The sequence below is a fragment of the Pristis pectinata genome, chromosome 6 (genome assembly GCF_009764475.1).
Source record: "Pristis pectinata isolate sPriPec2 chromosome 6, sPriPec2.1.pri, whole genome shotgun sequence".
NCBI classification, from domain to species: Eukaryota; Metazoa; Chordata; class Chondrichthyes; order Rhinopristiformes; family Pristidae; genus Pristis; species Pristis pectinata.
Window position 1 is genome coordinate 61,651,828 of NC_067410.1, and position 16,637 is coordinate 61,668,464.

The 16,637-nt window shown below is 43.7% G+C and overlaps 1 protein-coding gene across 1 annotated transcript in view; it reads right to left on the bottom strand.

Annotated features, from left to right (window-relative positions):
* crocc2 (ciliary rootlet coiled-coil, rootletin family member 2) overlaps positions 1 to 16,637 on the bottom strand; it is a 203,712-nt gene that overhangs the window by 40,043 nt on the left and 147,032 nt on the right. Inside the window, exons 31-32 of the mRNA XM_052018582.1 lie at positions 13,441 to 13,881; positions 2,924 to 3,073 (exon numbers count right to left, since the gene is read on the bottom strand). Of these exons, the coding sequence (XP_051874542.1) occupies positions 2,924 to 3,073; positions 13,441 to 13,881 (591 nt within the window). The remainder of the gene's footprint in view (positions 1 to 2,923; positions 3,074 to 13,440; positions 13,882 to 16,637) is intronic.

The window sequence follows — 16,637 nt, forward strand, 5'->3', positions numbered from 1 at the left end:
TTTTTCGTGCTACATTACCCTATGTTTCGCATCAAAAATGTAACTATCCCTCTACTAAAAACATCAAGGGATGAAGAAGTGAGATAATTACAAATAAGAATGTAGGGATCATTACTATAGGAAAATACAGGAAAAATACATTGCGGAAATATTTTTAAAAAAGCTTTACTTTTAAAACTTTACTTTTAAAACTTTACTTAAACAGCACGGTAACAGGCCCTTCCGGCCCAACGAGCCTGTGCCGCCCAATTACACACCCATGTTACCCTACTAACCCATACGTCTTTGGAATGTGGGAGGAAACCGGAGCACCCAGAGGAAACCCGCACAGTCACAGGGAGAACGTACAAACTCCTTGCAGACAGAAGCAGGAATTGAACCCCAATTGCTGGTGCTGTAACAGCGTTACATTAACCACTATGTTACCGAGCTGCCCTAATTCCATTCCATAACTTGTTACGGGATTTCAACACAACCACTGCACTGGTTTGTAATGCCTCCAGAGCCATCCATCCATATTGTCAGACAAAATTTCTGAAAATACTACAGGAATGTATTACAATGATGAGCATATATGTGTGTTGATGTATGTGCTGATGGTCTCCAGAGTTGTAGGATTGATCTATGACGAATGCTTCATGAACCACATTCAGACTGCAGGGGGAATTGGCAGGAGATATAGTAGATGCCAGGTTACAATCCATTTTCCCTCTTTTTCCAGAGACATTGCTGAACCTAGGTCACCCCTGCAGAGCACATTCCATCTTCAGGGAGCATTTCAGTTGTAAGGAGAGATTGGATGGGCTGGGATTTTTCCCCTGGAGTGGAGGAAGTTGATGGATGATATGACGCAAGTATACAAAATAATGAGGGGGATAGATAGGGTAGATTGTAAGAATCTTTTTCCATGGTTGCAGGTATTTTAAAAAAGAGGGCATTGGTACAAGGTGAGAGGTAGGAAGTTTAGAAGGGGATCTGAGGGGGAATTTTTGCACACATACAGTGGTTTTAGTCTGGGATGTGCTGCCTGAGGAGGTGGTGGAAGCAGAGACTCTCACAAGATTTAAGTAGCATCTAGGCAAGCACTTGAATCACCAAGGCATAGAAAGCAACAGACCAAATGTGGGTAATTGGGATTAGTACAGGTAAGTAGTGATTGGCACGGACACGGTGGGCCAAAGGGCCTGTTTCTGTGGTGTATGACTCAATGGATGAGAGCTCAGTCCCCTTAAGTCTTTATAACTCAATCGCTAGTACAAGCTGTAGTGTGAAAAACATTGAAAAAGCTCCCCTGTAAGGCTGTTACCACACCTGTATAAGTAGTCTGCTCTCAAGCCCCACTCTGGAGACTTGGTCATGTGATCTGGGCAGACATCTCTGTGAAGTCTGAGGGTGTATAGTAGAGGCTGCTTATGTTCCATCTCTGGGGTTTCCACTAATCCTTGTCAAATTCTATTTGCACCCAACCCTTTCAAATCTCTGTAAGTACCAGGGTGCAGAAAACTGGAGCTCCAGCCAATATTTAACCATCAGACAATACTAGCAATCGAGGTAGCTGTACTCATCCCTCTGCGCATAGTCATTACAGAGTGATAGCCTCAACTAATATTTTAATTATTCAATTTCTACACCGGCGACATTAGATGGAGCTCACAAGATTAACAGATTCTCTTTAGCATGAGCCATTACTTCCTTCTTGATTAGTTTTCATATATTTATTTTAACTGTCAGACATAGAACATAGAACAGTACAGCACAGGAACAGGCTCTTCAGCCCACGATGTCTGTACTAACCACGATGTTAAACTAAATCACTTCTGCTTGCACATGATCCATATCCATCCATTCCCTGCGCATTCATGTGTCTATTGTTTCTGCTTCCACCACCACCCCTGGCAGCCTGTTCCAGGCACCCACCACTCTCTGTGTAAAAAACTTGCCCTACACATCTTCCTTAAACTTTCCCCCTCTCATCTTAAATGCATGTCCTCTAGTAATTGACATTTCTTCCCTGGGAAAAAGATTCTGTCTATCCTATCTATGCCTCTCAAAATTTTATCACTTCTATCAGGTCTCCCCTCAGGCTCCAATGCTCCAGAGAAGACAACTCAAGTTTATCCACCCTTATAGCTCATACCCTCTAATCCAGGCAGCATCCTAGTAAATCTCTTCTGCACCCTTTCCAAAGCTTCCACATCCTGTATTGGAGCGACCAGAATTGCGCACAATACTCCAAATGCGGCCCAACCTAAGTTTTATATAGCTGCAACATGACTTCCATACTCTTATACTTAATGCCTCAACCAACCAAGGCAAGTATACCATATGCCTTTTTTACCACCTTATCCACTTGCATGGCACTTTCAGACAACACTAGCAATCTAGTTAGTCTCACCTACCCTTCTCCTTACAATCATTACAAATGTGATAGGCTTAACTAAAGGCCCTGACCTGATACCTCAGTGGGTGCTGTCAGCTATGGTGGTCGGTGTTACCAAACCAGCCTTGATCCTAATTGATCTTAGTTCATCTGCCAGAGTTGACCACAAGTTGCCTTGAATGAAGGAAGTGGGCAATCATCAACCAGTTTACCTGCCTCTGAACACTATTGTGGAAAATATAGATGTGGGTGCCAATGGAGCAGAGGTTTGTACCTGGTAATGCAGCAATCAGTGGCCTGTCTGCCAACTCTAGCAACTCGTTGTGAATAGCCTTCTATAGCACAGTACTAGAGGGCAACTGATACCCATAGACCCAACCAGAATGAGTGAACAGATAGGAATACATCAAAAGATTGGTCAAGAACTTTACTACTGATTTGTTTTCTTATCAGTTTGGGGTTTTACTAATGATGCCCTGTGCCTTTTGACTTGATATGAATCCAAATTCCTGCTCTGGTAAAATCTGTGTTTCTGTGACCCACCTCCTTCAGTTGACGATTCTGCCCTTCAGTCTCCAAGCACCTCAGCTCCAGATCCCCCTGTGAGTTCTGCATGGACTGCACACGCTCTACCAAGGCATGGTTCCTCTTCTTAGTGTCCACAAGCTCCTGGCGGATGGTGTCTAGTCGTTCCTGGGGTAAAGACATAAACACTCAAACGAGAGAAGAATATACACTTGAACACTGAATTGTGTTAAGGGCATGGGAAGAATCCATCCAGACCAAATGCTCCATGTTGAAATTTATGCATCAGAAGAGTCTCCTCTCCTGTCATCTAATCCCAACGGTATATCCTTCTGTTCTTTTCTCTTCTGTGCATTTATCTATTCTCCCCTTAAATTGCTAGTCACCTCTGTTACTCCACACGGTAGTTCAACTCTGGGGAATAAAATTTCTCCTGAAATTCTTCATGGATTTATCAGTGAATATTCTATATTAAGGGCCCTTAGTCTTGAATGTTTCCTTAAGCAGAAATATTTTATCTGAGTTTATCCTATCAAACCCTTTCAAAATTTTAAAGATTTCTATTCACACCACTCAGCACAGCAGCTGCAATAAACATCAGTGACCTCACCTGTGTTGGGAGTAGGCACATACAAAATATTTTTAAAGGGAACCTGAGAGGAATCTTCGATAGCAACTAGCCTGATTTTACCAGCCATTATAATATAGCCGAGCCTGCTTAGCCTTCCTTTGCTTCACTCTGTAAGCTATAAGCTGGTCCTGTTTCTGGATGTAATCATGTTTCAAAAGCCTTTTCATAACCTTTTGCATGGGACCTGAATGAGTGCTTAATCCAACAATGGTTTAGCACATGAGAAAAGGATGAAGTCTAATTTCTAGGTTAATCTCTCTTCCACTTATGGTCATGGGACAAAGTGAAAAATGAAGAGATAACTGATTCATAAAATGCACTGTTTTTCCCAAGCATCTGTTACATTTCACCAATCAAATGCTACTCCATTAGGAATCTCTTAAACTGCATCAAACCAAGTTATTTTATGCCAAGAGTCTTCAAATCTAGAATATTTCTATCTCATGCCATCTATGTTTTAATTGTTCGTTTGGACACATTGAAAGCATATGGAAGTAAGGCCATGAATTGTTGATTCCATCAATTCCCCAATATCCTAAGGTTAGGCCCTGTGTTATTGTCAGCTTAATGGGTCCAATCCATTGAAGACTTCATGGTCTTCAAAGCACTTGTTATTTCTCTGTCCGTCTCTTTCTCCCTTCTCTCTTACCCCGCCCCCAAGTCTCTCTCATACCCCCCTGTCTCTCTCTTAGCCCCCATCACCCCATTTTCTCCTCATTTCTCAATGGGAAATATCAGAATGGATTTCTGTATTGGGGTGGCACAGTAGCGTAGCGGTTAGCGCGACGCTATTACAGCGCCAGCGATCGGGGTTCGATTCCCGTCGCTGTCTGTCAGGAGTTTGTACGTTCTCCCGTGTCTGCGTGGGTTTCCTCCAGGTGCTCCGGTTTCCTCCCACATTCTAAAGACATACTGGTAGGTTAATATGAGTTTAAAATGGGCGGCGTGGACTCGTTGGGCCGGAAGGGCCTGTTACCACGCTGTAAATAAAATTAAAAAAAAAGAAACTGAGGCCCGTGCATTTGGGAATGAAGAATGATGAATCTTTCTGCAAAAACCGTATTATGTTAGAACAACCACTTTATATAGAACAAGTTAGTTTCTTGGTTTATCCATGGAGCTACTGTATCTAGGCCACAGAGCAGTACAATGCTGAGGAAGCTGCACTGTCAAGAATATGGTCCAGACATTCAATCCCAGAGTGCTGTTTACTTCAGCACTCAGTGATTGAGAATGTAGTTTGGAGGGAGATGACAACCATTTCTTGCAGCTCTGGAAATTTGACCCAGCATTTTCTGATGTGAATTGTGCTTGTATGTCTGACATGATCTCCACACTTAGCTTCTACCCCTTTCAGCCACTACCCTGCTCCACATCACTGAAACCTTGCTGCCCTGGTGCTGAGCCCAAACCCATCAATCAACCCTGCCATTGCCCTTGGTAATGTCCAACTTACCAATCAGCTGGTTGTCCCCACCTTGGCATTATTAAAATGGAATGTCAGGTCACTACCATGTTGCTGTGTGTGGGAATTCTGCATGTGTAAATTGGCTGTAACAGTGGTTATACTTTATTGGTTGTAAAGAACTTTGCTCCTAAAAATACTACATTGATCCAAATCTGTGTTGCATTTGTGCCTCATTCCATTATAATGATTTTCAGTCTGCCTTCTCTACAAATAGATGAATCACAAAGTGGTACATATGGATTATGCTGCTGGTGTGTGCTGTAAGGATTTAATGTCCTCTTGCACTAACAAGGGCTCCCTAGTTTACGTGCTAAAGGGAGGAAGAAGTTGGTGACTATCTTCCCGCACATAATTCACCAACAGTAGAAATTAGACGGAACATTGTTGTGCAAAGGTGGCAGCTGCTTCGAAAACCCATGATCACTCCCACAGTCCCTTCCCAATCATACCTCTGATGCTGTTCTCTCTATTAAAAATGTACTGTTAGGCATATCACAACGCTCGGTACACTGGCCTTCTGCCAATATAAACACACTAAGAGCTCTCTCCTCGAGATAACAGCAGAAGAATCAGACTCAGCTTTGCACAGTATCACATGCACTGTCAGATTGTACCACAGGCTGCTGTCTATCTCCACTTCAAAAGGCTCTCAGTATGGCTGCACTCCCACCACCACCACGCCTCCCACAACTTCAGGGTAACTTCACCTTGCAGGCTGCAATTTGTTTTCCATCACCACCAAGTCACTTTTGACTCTCCTATCTGCTGTCATCCTTGCCTGTGTACGCTGGCACAAGTGTGTGTGGTAATTTCAGTGACATTGCTTGATTGTGCCTGATTGAAACTGAGGTTTCAATCACAAACTAGGTCACAAACTAGGGAAAGGGCAGAAAATAAGGGATAACTGGCTCCTGAAAGTTTTTCAAACCTTTGCCACAAATCAGCAGCAGTTCTGGGCTGGTGATGTGTTTAAAAACCGTGGATGAGATACAGTTGAGCAAATAACAAGTATCAGAGACAGATGCACTGAAGAAGCAGAGAAAGATGGACCAGCACTTCTGTCTTTACCTCTTGCTGCCTTGGTGAAACTACCAGCATAATCAAAGACCCCCCCCACCCGGGTCATTCTCTCTTCTCTCCTCTTCCATCAGGTAGAAGATACAAGAGCCTGAGGTTACGTACTACCAGGCTTAAGGACAGCTTCTATCCCACTGTGATAAGACTATTGAACGGTTCCCTTATACGATGAGAAGGTCACCTGTTGTGACCTTGCACCTTATTGTCTACCTGCACTGCACTTTCTCTGTAGCTGTGACACTTTGCTCTGTACTTTTATTGTTTTTACCTGTACTACCTAAATGCACTCTGTACTAACTCAATGTAACTGCACTGTGTAATGAATTGACCTGTACAATCAGTAATGCAAGACAAGTTTTTCACTGTACTTCGGTACAAGTGACAATAATAAACCAATACCAATACACACTGAGGGAGGAGGGAGAGATGGGCAGATACACTGACGAATAGGGATAGATGGTTAGGCACTCCAAGGTGACAGGGAAAGACAGACAGATACATTGAGGAGTAGGGATAGATGGATACACACTGAGAGAACAGAAAGAGAGAGACAGACAGACATTGAAGCAGAAGGGATGAAGGGATAGACACACTGGGAGATGGACAGATACACTGTGGAGCAGGGAGAGATATTTAGACGCTCCGAGGGAGCAGGGAAAAATGGACAGGTATGCTGAGGAAGCAAAGGAAGAAGAATGGTGATTAAAGAATGGGAGACAGGAGGATAAGTTTACTTAATTCATCTGTAAACTTTAATTAATATAGAGAAGGATTTTAAGCTGAGACTTTAAGCTGACCAAGGGCAGACTAGGCGACTGGTTTGCAGAGCACCAGCCCCCTGTTTGCGATGACCATCTCAAGCTCCTGGATGTATGCCACTTCAACTCCCATTCCCATAAAAACCTGTCCGTGCTCGGCCATCTCCACCGCCAGAATGAGTCCCAATGCAAACTAGAAGAGCAACATTCTGCCTGTGTAGTCTAAAACCCAATCGTATGATCATTGAATTTTCCAATTTCAGGTAACCTTCCATCCTGTGTTCTCCTCTCTTTCTGTCTCCTTCCTATCACTGCCAGTCCTCCTATTTTTGTTCCCTTTCCCATACCCCCCATTCCAGCCCCCCATCACCTATTCTCACATCCTTCCTCCTTCTGGTTCCATCCACCTACTTCCCACACATATCACCCACCAAATCCCATTCTGCATCTGTCCTTCATCTCTCCTTTAAATGTCCCCATTATCACCTTCTTTCCTTATCAGATTCTAGCACTGGCAGCCTCTATGTCCCCACATCACCCCCTAGCCTCTGTCTCCAACTTCACCCTCCCCTCCACCACCTCGCTCTATCTGCATCTTTGTTTGTCTGCTTGCACCTATCACCCACGTGTCTCTGTATCCCAACTCCGCCCCCCTCCCCCACCTGGCTTTTTCTGCCCATCATCCCTCACCCCCTGCTCTGTCCACGAATCATCTACCGGCCCCTCCCTCACCCCCTCCCCCTCTCCTCTTTAGATTGACCACCTCCCCTTTCAGTCCTGATGCAGGGTCTCGACCCAAAATGTCGACAATTCCTCCCCTCCACAGATGCTGCTTTACCTGCTGAGTTCCTCAAGCAGTTTGACTTTTGCACTGAGGTTTATGAGTTATCTTTACAGAGTTTTTGCAAAACGTGAACCTTAGTGCATTGAAATATCCAAAAGTGTTAAATGTGAAACACTCAAAATCAGGGCCTATTGTTGGATTTTATGCAACACCAGTTGTCTTCATGTGCAACACATTGAGTGAAGGTTGTGTAGGTCACCAGGGTAATTGGATACAGCTGGCGTTTGTTGTGCTGGTTTTCCCATTCTCAGTTTCTGGTTCTTCCCTAAGCTTGGTGTTCTGAAACTGGCCACCAGCCATTTCAAAAATACCCAAGAAGAATTGGATTTGCTTTGGTGCTGGCAAAGGGACACAATTAGCATTAGGGGCCTGGAAACAAAGATGTTTCTAGAAAGAGTTTTTGCCCGCCTATTTGACCATTAATGACAGGGCCCATTTGGGTAGCTGCCAAACAGGGATAAATAATAATTGAGGAACGAAAGAGGCTTTTATTGGAAAGGTTCTAAATCATTATTTAACTATTACGCTGACATGAATTCCATGTGGAAATTAATCCATTTTCTCCCACACTGAGGCGTCTACATCATTTTACAGTTCACAAGTAACCTAGTGCTCTATTAAGCTATATGCTTTCAGGGAAGCAGTTGGAATCAAGGATAACTCAACCCGATTTTCTCTCTATTTCTGTGCTAGGAACTGACACACAGCTTGGTTGTTTACCCAGAAAAAATAGAACCAAGGCTCTGTAGTTCTTGAATGGAGATTGACAACTGGTCAGGCCGTCACAGTATCACAGAAAGATACTGCATAGAAACAGGCCCTTCAGCCCACAGTCCTGCTGATCATCAAGCACCCAATATTTACATAAGTGCTATCCTAATCCATTTTATTCTCCCTATGTGGTCTCTAACCCACTCAGAGAAATAGCTCAAAGTTGCATCAAACACTGCCAATGGTTTAAGTCCATTTCTCAAATGATTTTACGATTGAATGTGATTAATCCATAAAATGGAACAACCATGAGTGACTGGTTGACTGTTTCAGGGATCTATAATTGCAATTGGGCATTAGGAAATTGATGGCCCATTTCACATTTCTCCAGATTAGTAGTAGCACATTGTCGCAGCACTGGCATAGTCATAGCTCCAGTGACCTGGGTTCAATCCTGACCTCTGGTGTTGTCTATGTAAATTACTTTTAATGTGTGAGTGATAGAGTCTGAGGGGAGTCGATGGGAATGTGGGGAGAATAAAATGGGATTAACATAGGATTGGTGTGAATGGGCGCTTGATGGGCGGTGCAGACTCAGTGGCTGACGGGCCTGTTTCCATGCTGTATTTCTCTATGATTATAATTTATTTATATTGCAGTCAGTGGAAATAAACAATGCAAGATATAAAAGAGGCTGCAGGTTTACTATCACTGATGCTAGACCAGTGCAAAAAGAAAACTTATCTGATCAGTGAGGCTACTGCTGTCTAGAATTTCAAAAACTTTCTGTTCTCCCCCTACAGTTAATTCAAATAAAATGTTATTCAGATCCTGGACTGTCAGTTAAAATCGCACACACACCAAAATGTAGTAACTTTGTCTATAGAGAGTTTAAGCTTCATTCCTGCAGTGGAAGTTACATGTGAGTAGTTGCTTTGATGGAAAGGCCAAGTGTGTATTGCTGGCATGAAAATGAAAGGCTTCAAATGAATGAATTTACAGAAGAATATGGAGCTGCTCCTCCTTTCCTATAAGACGGAGTACAATCAGTGTTGGATGTTATTGGACTATTTAGTACGGATGTTAGCATATTCAATGCTACTCTCCCTCATGTCAAAATGCATCTAGTAAAGCAAAGCCTGGAGGTATAGCACCCAAGAAGGTGACTCGTAGTTTGGTTATTTACCCAGGAATAAACCAAGACTCTGCAGTCTGTGGATGGAGATTGACAACTCACAGTGTCAGAGAGAGATACTGCCTGAAAACAGGCCCATCAGCCTACAGAGTCTGTGCTGACCATCAAGCACCCAATTTTTACACAAGTCGTACCCTAAACTATTTTATTCTCCTCATGAGGTCTCTAAGGTGGGAAGCACACATGGGAAGGCTTTAAATTTGATCAGATAGTTGAGGCTAGAGTTAGACTGGATATGGCAGAGTCCACTCCTTGTACAACAGCAGTCAGCCCCCTGAGAATTTACCATATCATGGTCATTTTGTTTATGCTTTCTCACATGATTGGAAGGAGATATACAAGTTAGTTTACAATCTCAGAACATGTTTTATTGTCAATTAAATGCATTTGAATTGTAGTCACTATTGATATTAGAGCTAATTTGCATAAAGCAAGGTTTCAGAGACATGAATGAGATAACAGCCAGACAAGCTGTTCAAATATATTTGTTGAGGGCTAAATATTGGGCAGGGACATAACATCATGAGATTCTTCAGGCCCATCTGAGAAAAGAGAGAGTGATTATCTTTTATGACTTTAAGATGTCCCAAAGCACTTTCCAGCCAATAAATTACTTTTGATGCGTTATCATCTTATCCAAAGAATGGCATCCCTAACATGGGCAGCAATCCCTCCTAAGTGTCATCTTAAATACTGTGTTCAAATCTCCAAAGTGGGGCTTGAACACATAACTCCTAACTCAGGGTAAACGTGCAACCAATTAAATCACAGCTGGAGCAACCAGTCTACAGATGGAGACAAAAGCAGCCTCAAAGAAATCAAGCATGGGGTGGAACTATGGATAGGAATGACAACCCTCCACTGCTGGCCTGGAGCCTCACTGCATACAGCTGAGGGCATCTGCTTTGTAGCCACAACTGCAACCCTCACTGGCAATCTCCATGACTTCTCACCCACAGTGGAGATAGTAATCCCTGCTATTGTACTTTTCTCCTGAATGTAGAACTCTTTAGTTATGTCTTTTTATTACTTAGAAGATGGGTTCATTAGTAGTGAGGTAAGTGGTGAGGTGCAGTACAGTTCCAGCCCAGACAGTCACACTCCAAATTCTATTGGCTTTGGTTTCAGACCACTTATGCTGGTTGAAATATATCCAGCAACAGGACAACTGTTAGATAGCCAGAACACTGCTCATATACCTTGACTCCTGAAAGGTGTTTTTCACCAGGATAACGTAACTGAAATCCAATGAGCCCCATTTAAAGGCCCCTTCAACTCACTGGGGCCCTGGCTGCAATGCTCCCTTTTCACTCACCAGGCTTCTGGTTCCTGCATCTTCTTTAAACTTACTGGGTTCACTGTAAAATGTATTATAGTTGAATAACATCTTAAAATAAGTGAATTAAAAGTGCGAAGGGGTATTAATGGAAATAGCATCCAACATGCTGGATAATCAAAATTTTACTATATTGTTTTGGGGAGATGGCACTTTACATGGCTATCACAGCTTGGTATGGCAACTGCTCTGCCCAGGACCGCAAGAAGAGAGTTGTGGACACAGTCCAGTGCATCACGGACACCAGCCTTCCCTCCTTGGACTCTGTCTTTGCCTCTCGCTGTCTTGGTGAAGCAGCCAGCATAATCAAAGACCCCACCCACCCGGGTCATTCTCTCTTCTCTCCTCTTCCATTGGGTAGAAGATACAAGAGCCTGAGGGCATGTACCACCAGACTTAAGGACAGCTTCTACCCCACTGTGATAAGACTATTGAACGGTTCCCTTATACAATGAGATGGACTATGACCTCATGATCTACTTTGTGACCTTGCACCTTATTGCACTGCACTTTCTCTGTAGCTGTGACACTTTACTCTGTACTCTTGTTTTTACCTGTACTACCTCAATGCACTCTGTACTAACTCAATGTAACTGCACTGTGTAATGAATTGACCTGTACGATCGGTATGCAAGACAAGTTTTTCACTGTACCTCGGTACAAGTGACAATAATAAACCAACACCAATACCAATACCAAAAGTAAATGATTAAGGTGCTTGTTTAACTTCAGGGAGCAGGGTGTACAACACTTGGTAAAACTCTGATAATCTGGCATGACAGATTTTATGGACACTGGATGTTATTTCTATTAATAACACTTCACACTTTTAATTCACTTTTTTTAAGATGTTACACAGTATTATAATACATTTACCAGTGAACCCAGTAGGTTTAAAGGAAAACCTTGGCTCAGAGCACAAGACTGAAGGGAGTACAGTAAACATCACTAGACGATACACCACTGGGATTTCCAGAGTGTCGGAAATCAGTGGATTATCAGAGTTTTATTGTATCTCCATAACCTCAAATGTCCAAGTGATGGCCCTAAAGAAGGAGTAGCTTCAAAACCACAGGCTGTTTCAGTTATTCTCCTTGACATCTGTTGAGTTGATTTGGCCTATCCTGTTGGTTTCTTTCTGATTTCTAGTACCTGCAATATTGTGCATGTAGGAGACACAGAAGACTGCAGGTGCTGGAATCTGGATCAACACACAAAACATTGGAGGAACTCAGCAGGACAGGCAGCATCTACAGAGGGAAATGAACAGTTGACGTTTTGGCTCAAGACCGTTCATCTGGACCCTTCATCACAGTGCATGTAGACTCTCCTGTGTTTCTTTGCATTCAATCTTGATGATCTGAACACTGCTGGCAACACTAACATTTATTACCCCTTCCTCATTGCCCTTGGTGGTAGTGAGCTGCCTTTTTGAACTACTGCTGTGCTTCTGGTAAAAGTGCTTCAATAGTACTTTTGGGTAGGGCCAAGTAACAAGGATAGAACTAGCAACAGAACATCCTTTAGTGAGGTAGTCAACACACAACTAAAGCAGTGACAGAAACAGAAATATATTAAGAGTCACACCACATGGTACATGGTTCTTAAAGGCATGCTTGCCTTCATATGTATCACATGCAATATGCTGCTTAATACCATGTTCACCCAACCCCCTCACCCCTCCCCACTTGAACAGTAGCCTGTATAAATAAATATATTTGTCCTCCAGTAAGGATTGATCATATTGGAAATATTCACTAGGTCAGGCTGCAACAGAGACAGAAAAATAGAGTTGACATTTCAGGATGAATTGTTAACTGTGTTTCTCTGTGAATGTTGCCTAGATTCTGCATTTATTTCAGATTTACAACATCGGCAGTGCTTTGCTTTTATGTTGAAAGTGATATGCCTGGTTTGATGTCAAAGCTTGACCAGCAAGAATACCAACTTCTATTTCTATTGTGCCCATAGCAGAGGAAACAATCGCTTGGCTTTCTGCAGTGGCATTATTTGGCATAAACTTGAAGCGGAGCTACAAATAGAGGACCAGTGCTTGGTCAAAGAGATGGAGTTTAAAAACTGTGTTAGAGGAGGAGAGCCAGCTGGAGAGGCACAGAGCCCCAGAATTGAGGGCCCAGGGAGGTACCAGTGGTGGAGTGAAAGAAATCAAGGCAACCATTGAGAATTAGAAGAATGCAGCTTCTGGAGAGTTGAAAGAGGAGTTTGTGGAGACTGGGAGAATGATACTGTGGAGGGATTATAACAGGAGGAGGATAATCCTAAAATTCAGCTGAAGTTGAAAAGAAGGCTGGTATAGATCAGGCTGATGATTAACAAGGACAATATAGGTCGACGGAGGGGCAAGAATGCTTGAGACAAGTGTAGACTATGAAGGATGGAGTCAGCTGAGAGCGCATTGGAATAATTAATTCTAAAGATAACAAATGCATGGGATCAGTCCATTCTAAAAGAGGCATAACTACATTGCAGCTTCACCCTTAGCTGAGGAACTTACCTGAAGTACTCGTCGGTCTTGTTCACTGGAGGTTAGGCCTTTCTGAAGCTGGGAAATCCGGTCCTGCAGTAATGTATTGCCAGCACTTGTGTCTGAGAGAGTCAACGACAAACTCTGCACCTTGTCCTTCAGACTGTTCTCACTTTCTTCTGTCTTGGCTAGTGTCATTGACAGACGATCAACGGAGAGCTGGAGAGAGGTAGCCTTCGTCTCGCTGTCGGCCACCTGCCGCTGAAGCATCTCGATTCGGTCCTGGAGGACCCGTGCCTCAGTCTCACGGTCATTCAGGGTCAGCTGCACTCGCTGCAGCTCCCCCTCGAGGGAGCAGCGCAGCAGCTCCAGCTTGGTAGCACGACTCTCAGATGCCTCCAGCGCGTCTTTCAACTTGCGTTTGTCGGCCTCCAGCTTCGTCTCATTTACCTTCATCTTATTGATCTTCTCCTGCAAGGAAGGACATTCATAAAACCCCAGACAAGGCATATACACCTCAAGACTGCAGGTTATGTGAAGACATACTCAGGGCTATCATCACCATCACTGTGAACGTCTCCTGTGTCTTCTTCATCTGCTTCTAGAAGCAGTGATTGTGGGTCCCCTATCTCTGTCCTTTTTGACATGCATGTGCCAAGTCTTGGGTTTGAGTCAAGAGAAGCAGTATCATCCAATCTGAATTTCTTATTTGTTTATCCTTGGAATGACGGCTAATAATGGGAAGCAGAAGATCAAGGAAGTGAACCTGTGCCTTATCACACTGCTGTATACTGCAGAGCTACAGCAACTTGAATCGCAATGATTACTTCTAATTTTGATACAATGATAACTGTTAAAAGCTGATTATAGTGGATGAGGAAAATGCCTTCATCTCATGTATATGTACATCTTATGTAAATAATCATTTTTATGTGAGGATAATGTATGTCTTATGTACATGATCATTTATGTAAGGATAATACCTTCATCTCATGTACACGTATATCTTATGTACATAATCATTTTTATTGCGGCGTACAAACTGCATCAAGTGGCGCATTTCAAAATGACTGATGGAGGATGAGACTATTGAAGACAGGAGTATTATTTCCTGAGGGGGTGGGTTAGAAGGTATGACCCCCCAACTAACAATAAATTCAGACACTTAATTTGGTTGGCACCTTTTATCACTCTGAATGTAAAGGATTTTTGGTCAGGTAACCTCATTAACACTCCTAAGCACTATTTGTGTGTAGATAGACGGTAGAATCTGGAATGGGAAGGAAGTTGATGGGAATGTGGGGAGAATAAAATGGGTTAGGGTAGGATTAGTGCAAATAGGTGGTTGATGGTCGGTGTAGACCTGTTGGGCCCGTTTCTAAGCTGCATCTCTCTATGACTTTATAAATTTAGCTTCTAATCCACGCATTTCCACCAGGATAACATTTCGCCTTAGAAATGCAGCTGGAAGTAGTTAGTCCTGAAGAGGAAAACTTCTTTCAATTAAACCAACTGCCAAATTTGCCTGGTAAACACCCCTGTTAAAAATGAGGCAAAATTAAAGGATTAACTTTATTACCTTAATTAATCAATATTAGCTTCATTATTTGGGGAGAAATGCTGAACTTCTTGTAATAATCATTGATTTAAAATTATCTCATCTCAACTTTCTATACATCCAAAACAAATATTAATCTGACTGCCTCATTTTCACTATGGACATCGAGTCTCTGTACACTTCCATCCCCCATCAAGAAGGCCTTAAGGCTCTCCACTTCTGTGTCGAAAACAGACCCAACCAGTTCCCCTCCACCACCTCCCTCCTCCATCTGGCTGAACTGGCGCTCACCCTCAACAACTTCTCTTTTGGCTCCTCCCACTTTCTCCAAACTAAATGTGTAGCCATGGGCACTCGCATGGGCCCCAGCTATGCCTGCCTTTTCGTCGGCTACATGGAACAGGCCATGTTCCAAACCTACACCATTAACGGTCCCCAACTCTTTCTCCGCTACACTGACAACTGCATTGGGGCTGTTTCCTGAGCCCATGCTGAGCTTGTCAATTTCATTAACTTTGTCTCCAACTTCCACATTGCCCTCAAATTTACTTGGTCCATCTCTGACATGTCTCTCCCCTTTCTGAATCTCTCTGTTTCCAGCTCTGGAGACAGATTAACCAACGACATCTTTTACACTCCCACAGTTACCTTGACTACACCTCTTCCCACCCAGTCACTTACAAGGATGCCATCCCCTTCTCCCAGTTCCTCCGCCTCTGCCACATCTGTTCCCACGATGAGGCTTTCCACTCCAGGATATCTGATACGTCCTCCTTTTTCAGTAAACAGGGTTTCCCTTCCACCACCATCAATGCTGCCCTCACCCGAATCTCCTCTATTTCCCACACATCTGCCCTCACCCCATCCCCTCCCCCCTCGATATAACAGGAACAGGGTTCCCCTTGTCCTCACCTACTACCCCATGAGCTTCCGCAACCAATACATCATCCTCCGCAACTTCCGCCACTTCCAACAGGATCCCACCACCAGGCACATCTTCCTCTCTACTTTCAGCAGGGATCGCTCTCTCTTTGACTCCCTTGTCCACTCGTCCCTCCCGGCACTTATTCCTGCAGCCACACTAGGTAATACACCTGTCCCTACACATCCTGCCTCACCACCATTCAGGGCCCTAAACAGTCCTTCTAGGTGAGGCACTGCTTCACCTGTGAATCCGAGTGTGTCATTTATTGCATCTAGTGCAGCCTCCTCTGCATTGGTGAGACCCAATGCAGATTGGTTGACAGCTTTGTCGAGCACCTTCACTCCGTCTACCGCAACAGCCAGTATTTTCCAGTGGCCAGCCCCTTCAGTTCCACATCCCACTCCCATACTGACAAGTCTATCCATGGCTTCCTTTACAGCCATGTTAAGGCCAGATGTTGGTTGGAGGAACACCACCTCATATTCCACCTTGGTGGTCTTCAACCTGCCTGCCTCAACATCAATTTCTCTAACTTCCGGTAACCCCTCCCCTCTTCTCCCCCACCCTTTTTACTTCCCTCCTTTGTCTTCCTTCATTCTTGTAGCCCCTTTCCCCCCTTCCCCTGCCCATCCCTCCCCCCAAATGACCTGCCCATTCCTTACCCCCCTCATGACCTGCCCATCTATTCCCCACCTCCTTCCTTTTATTCCATGGTCTACTGCCCTCCTACCAGATTCCTTCTTC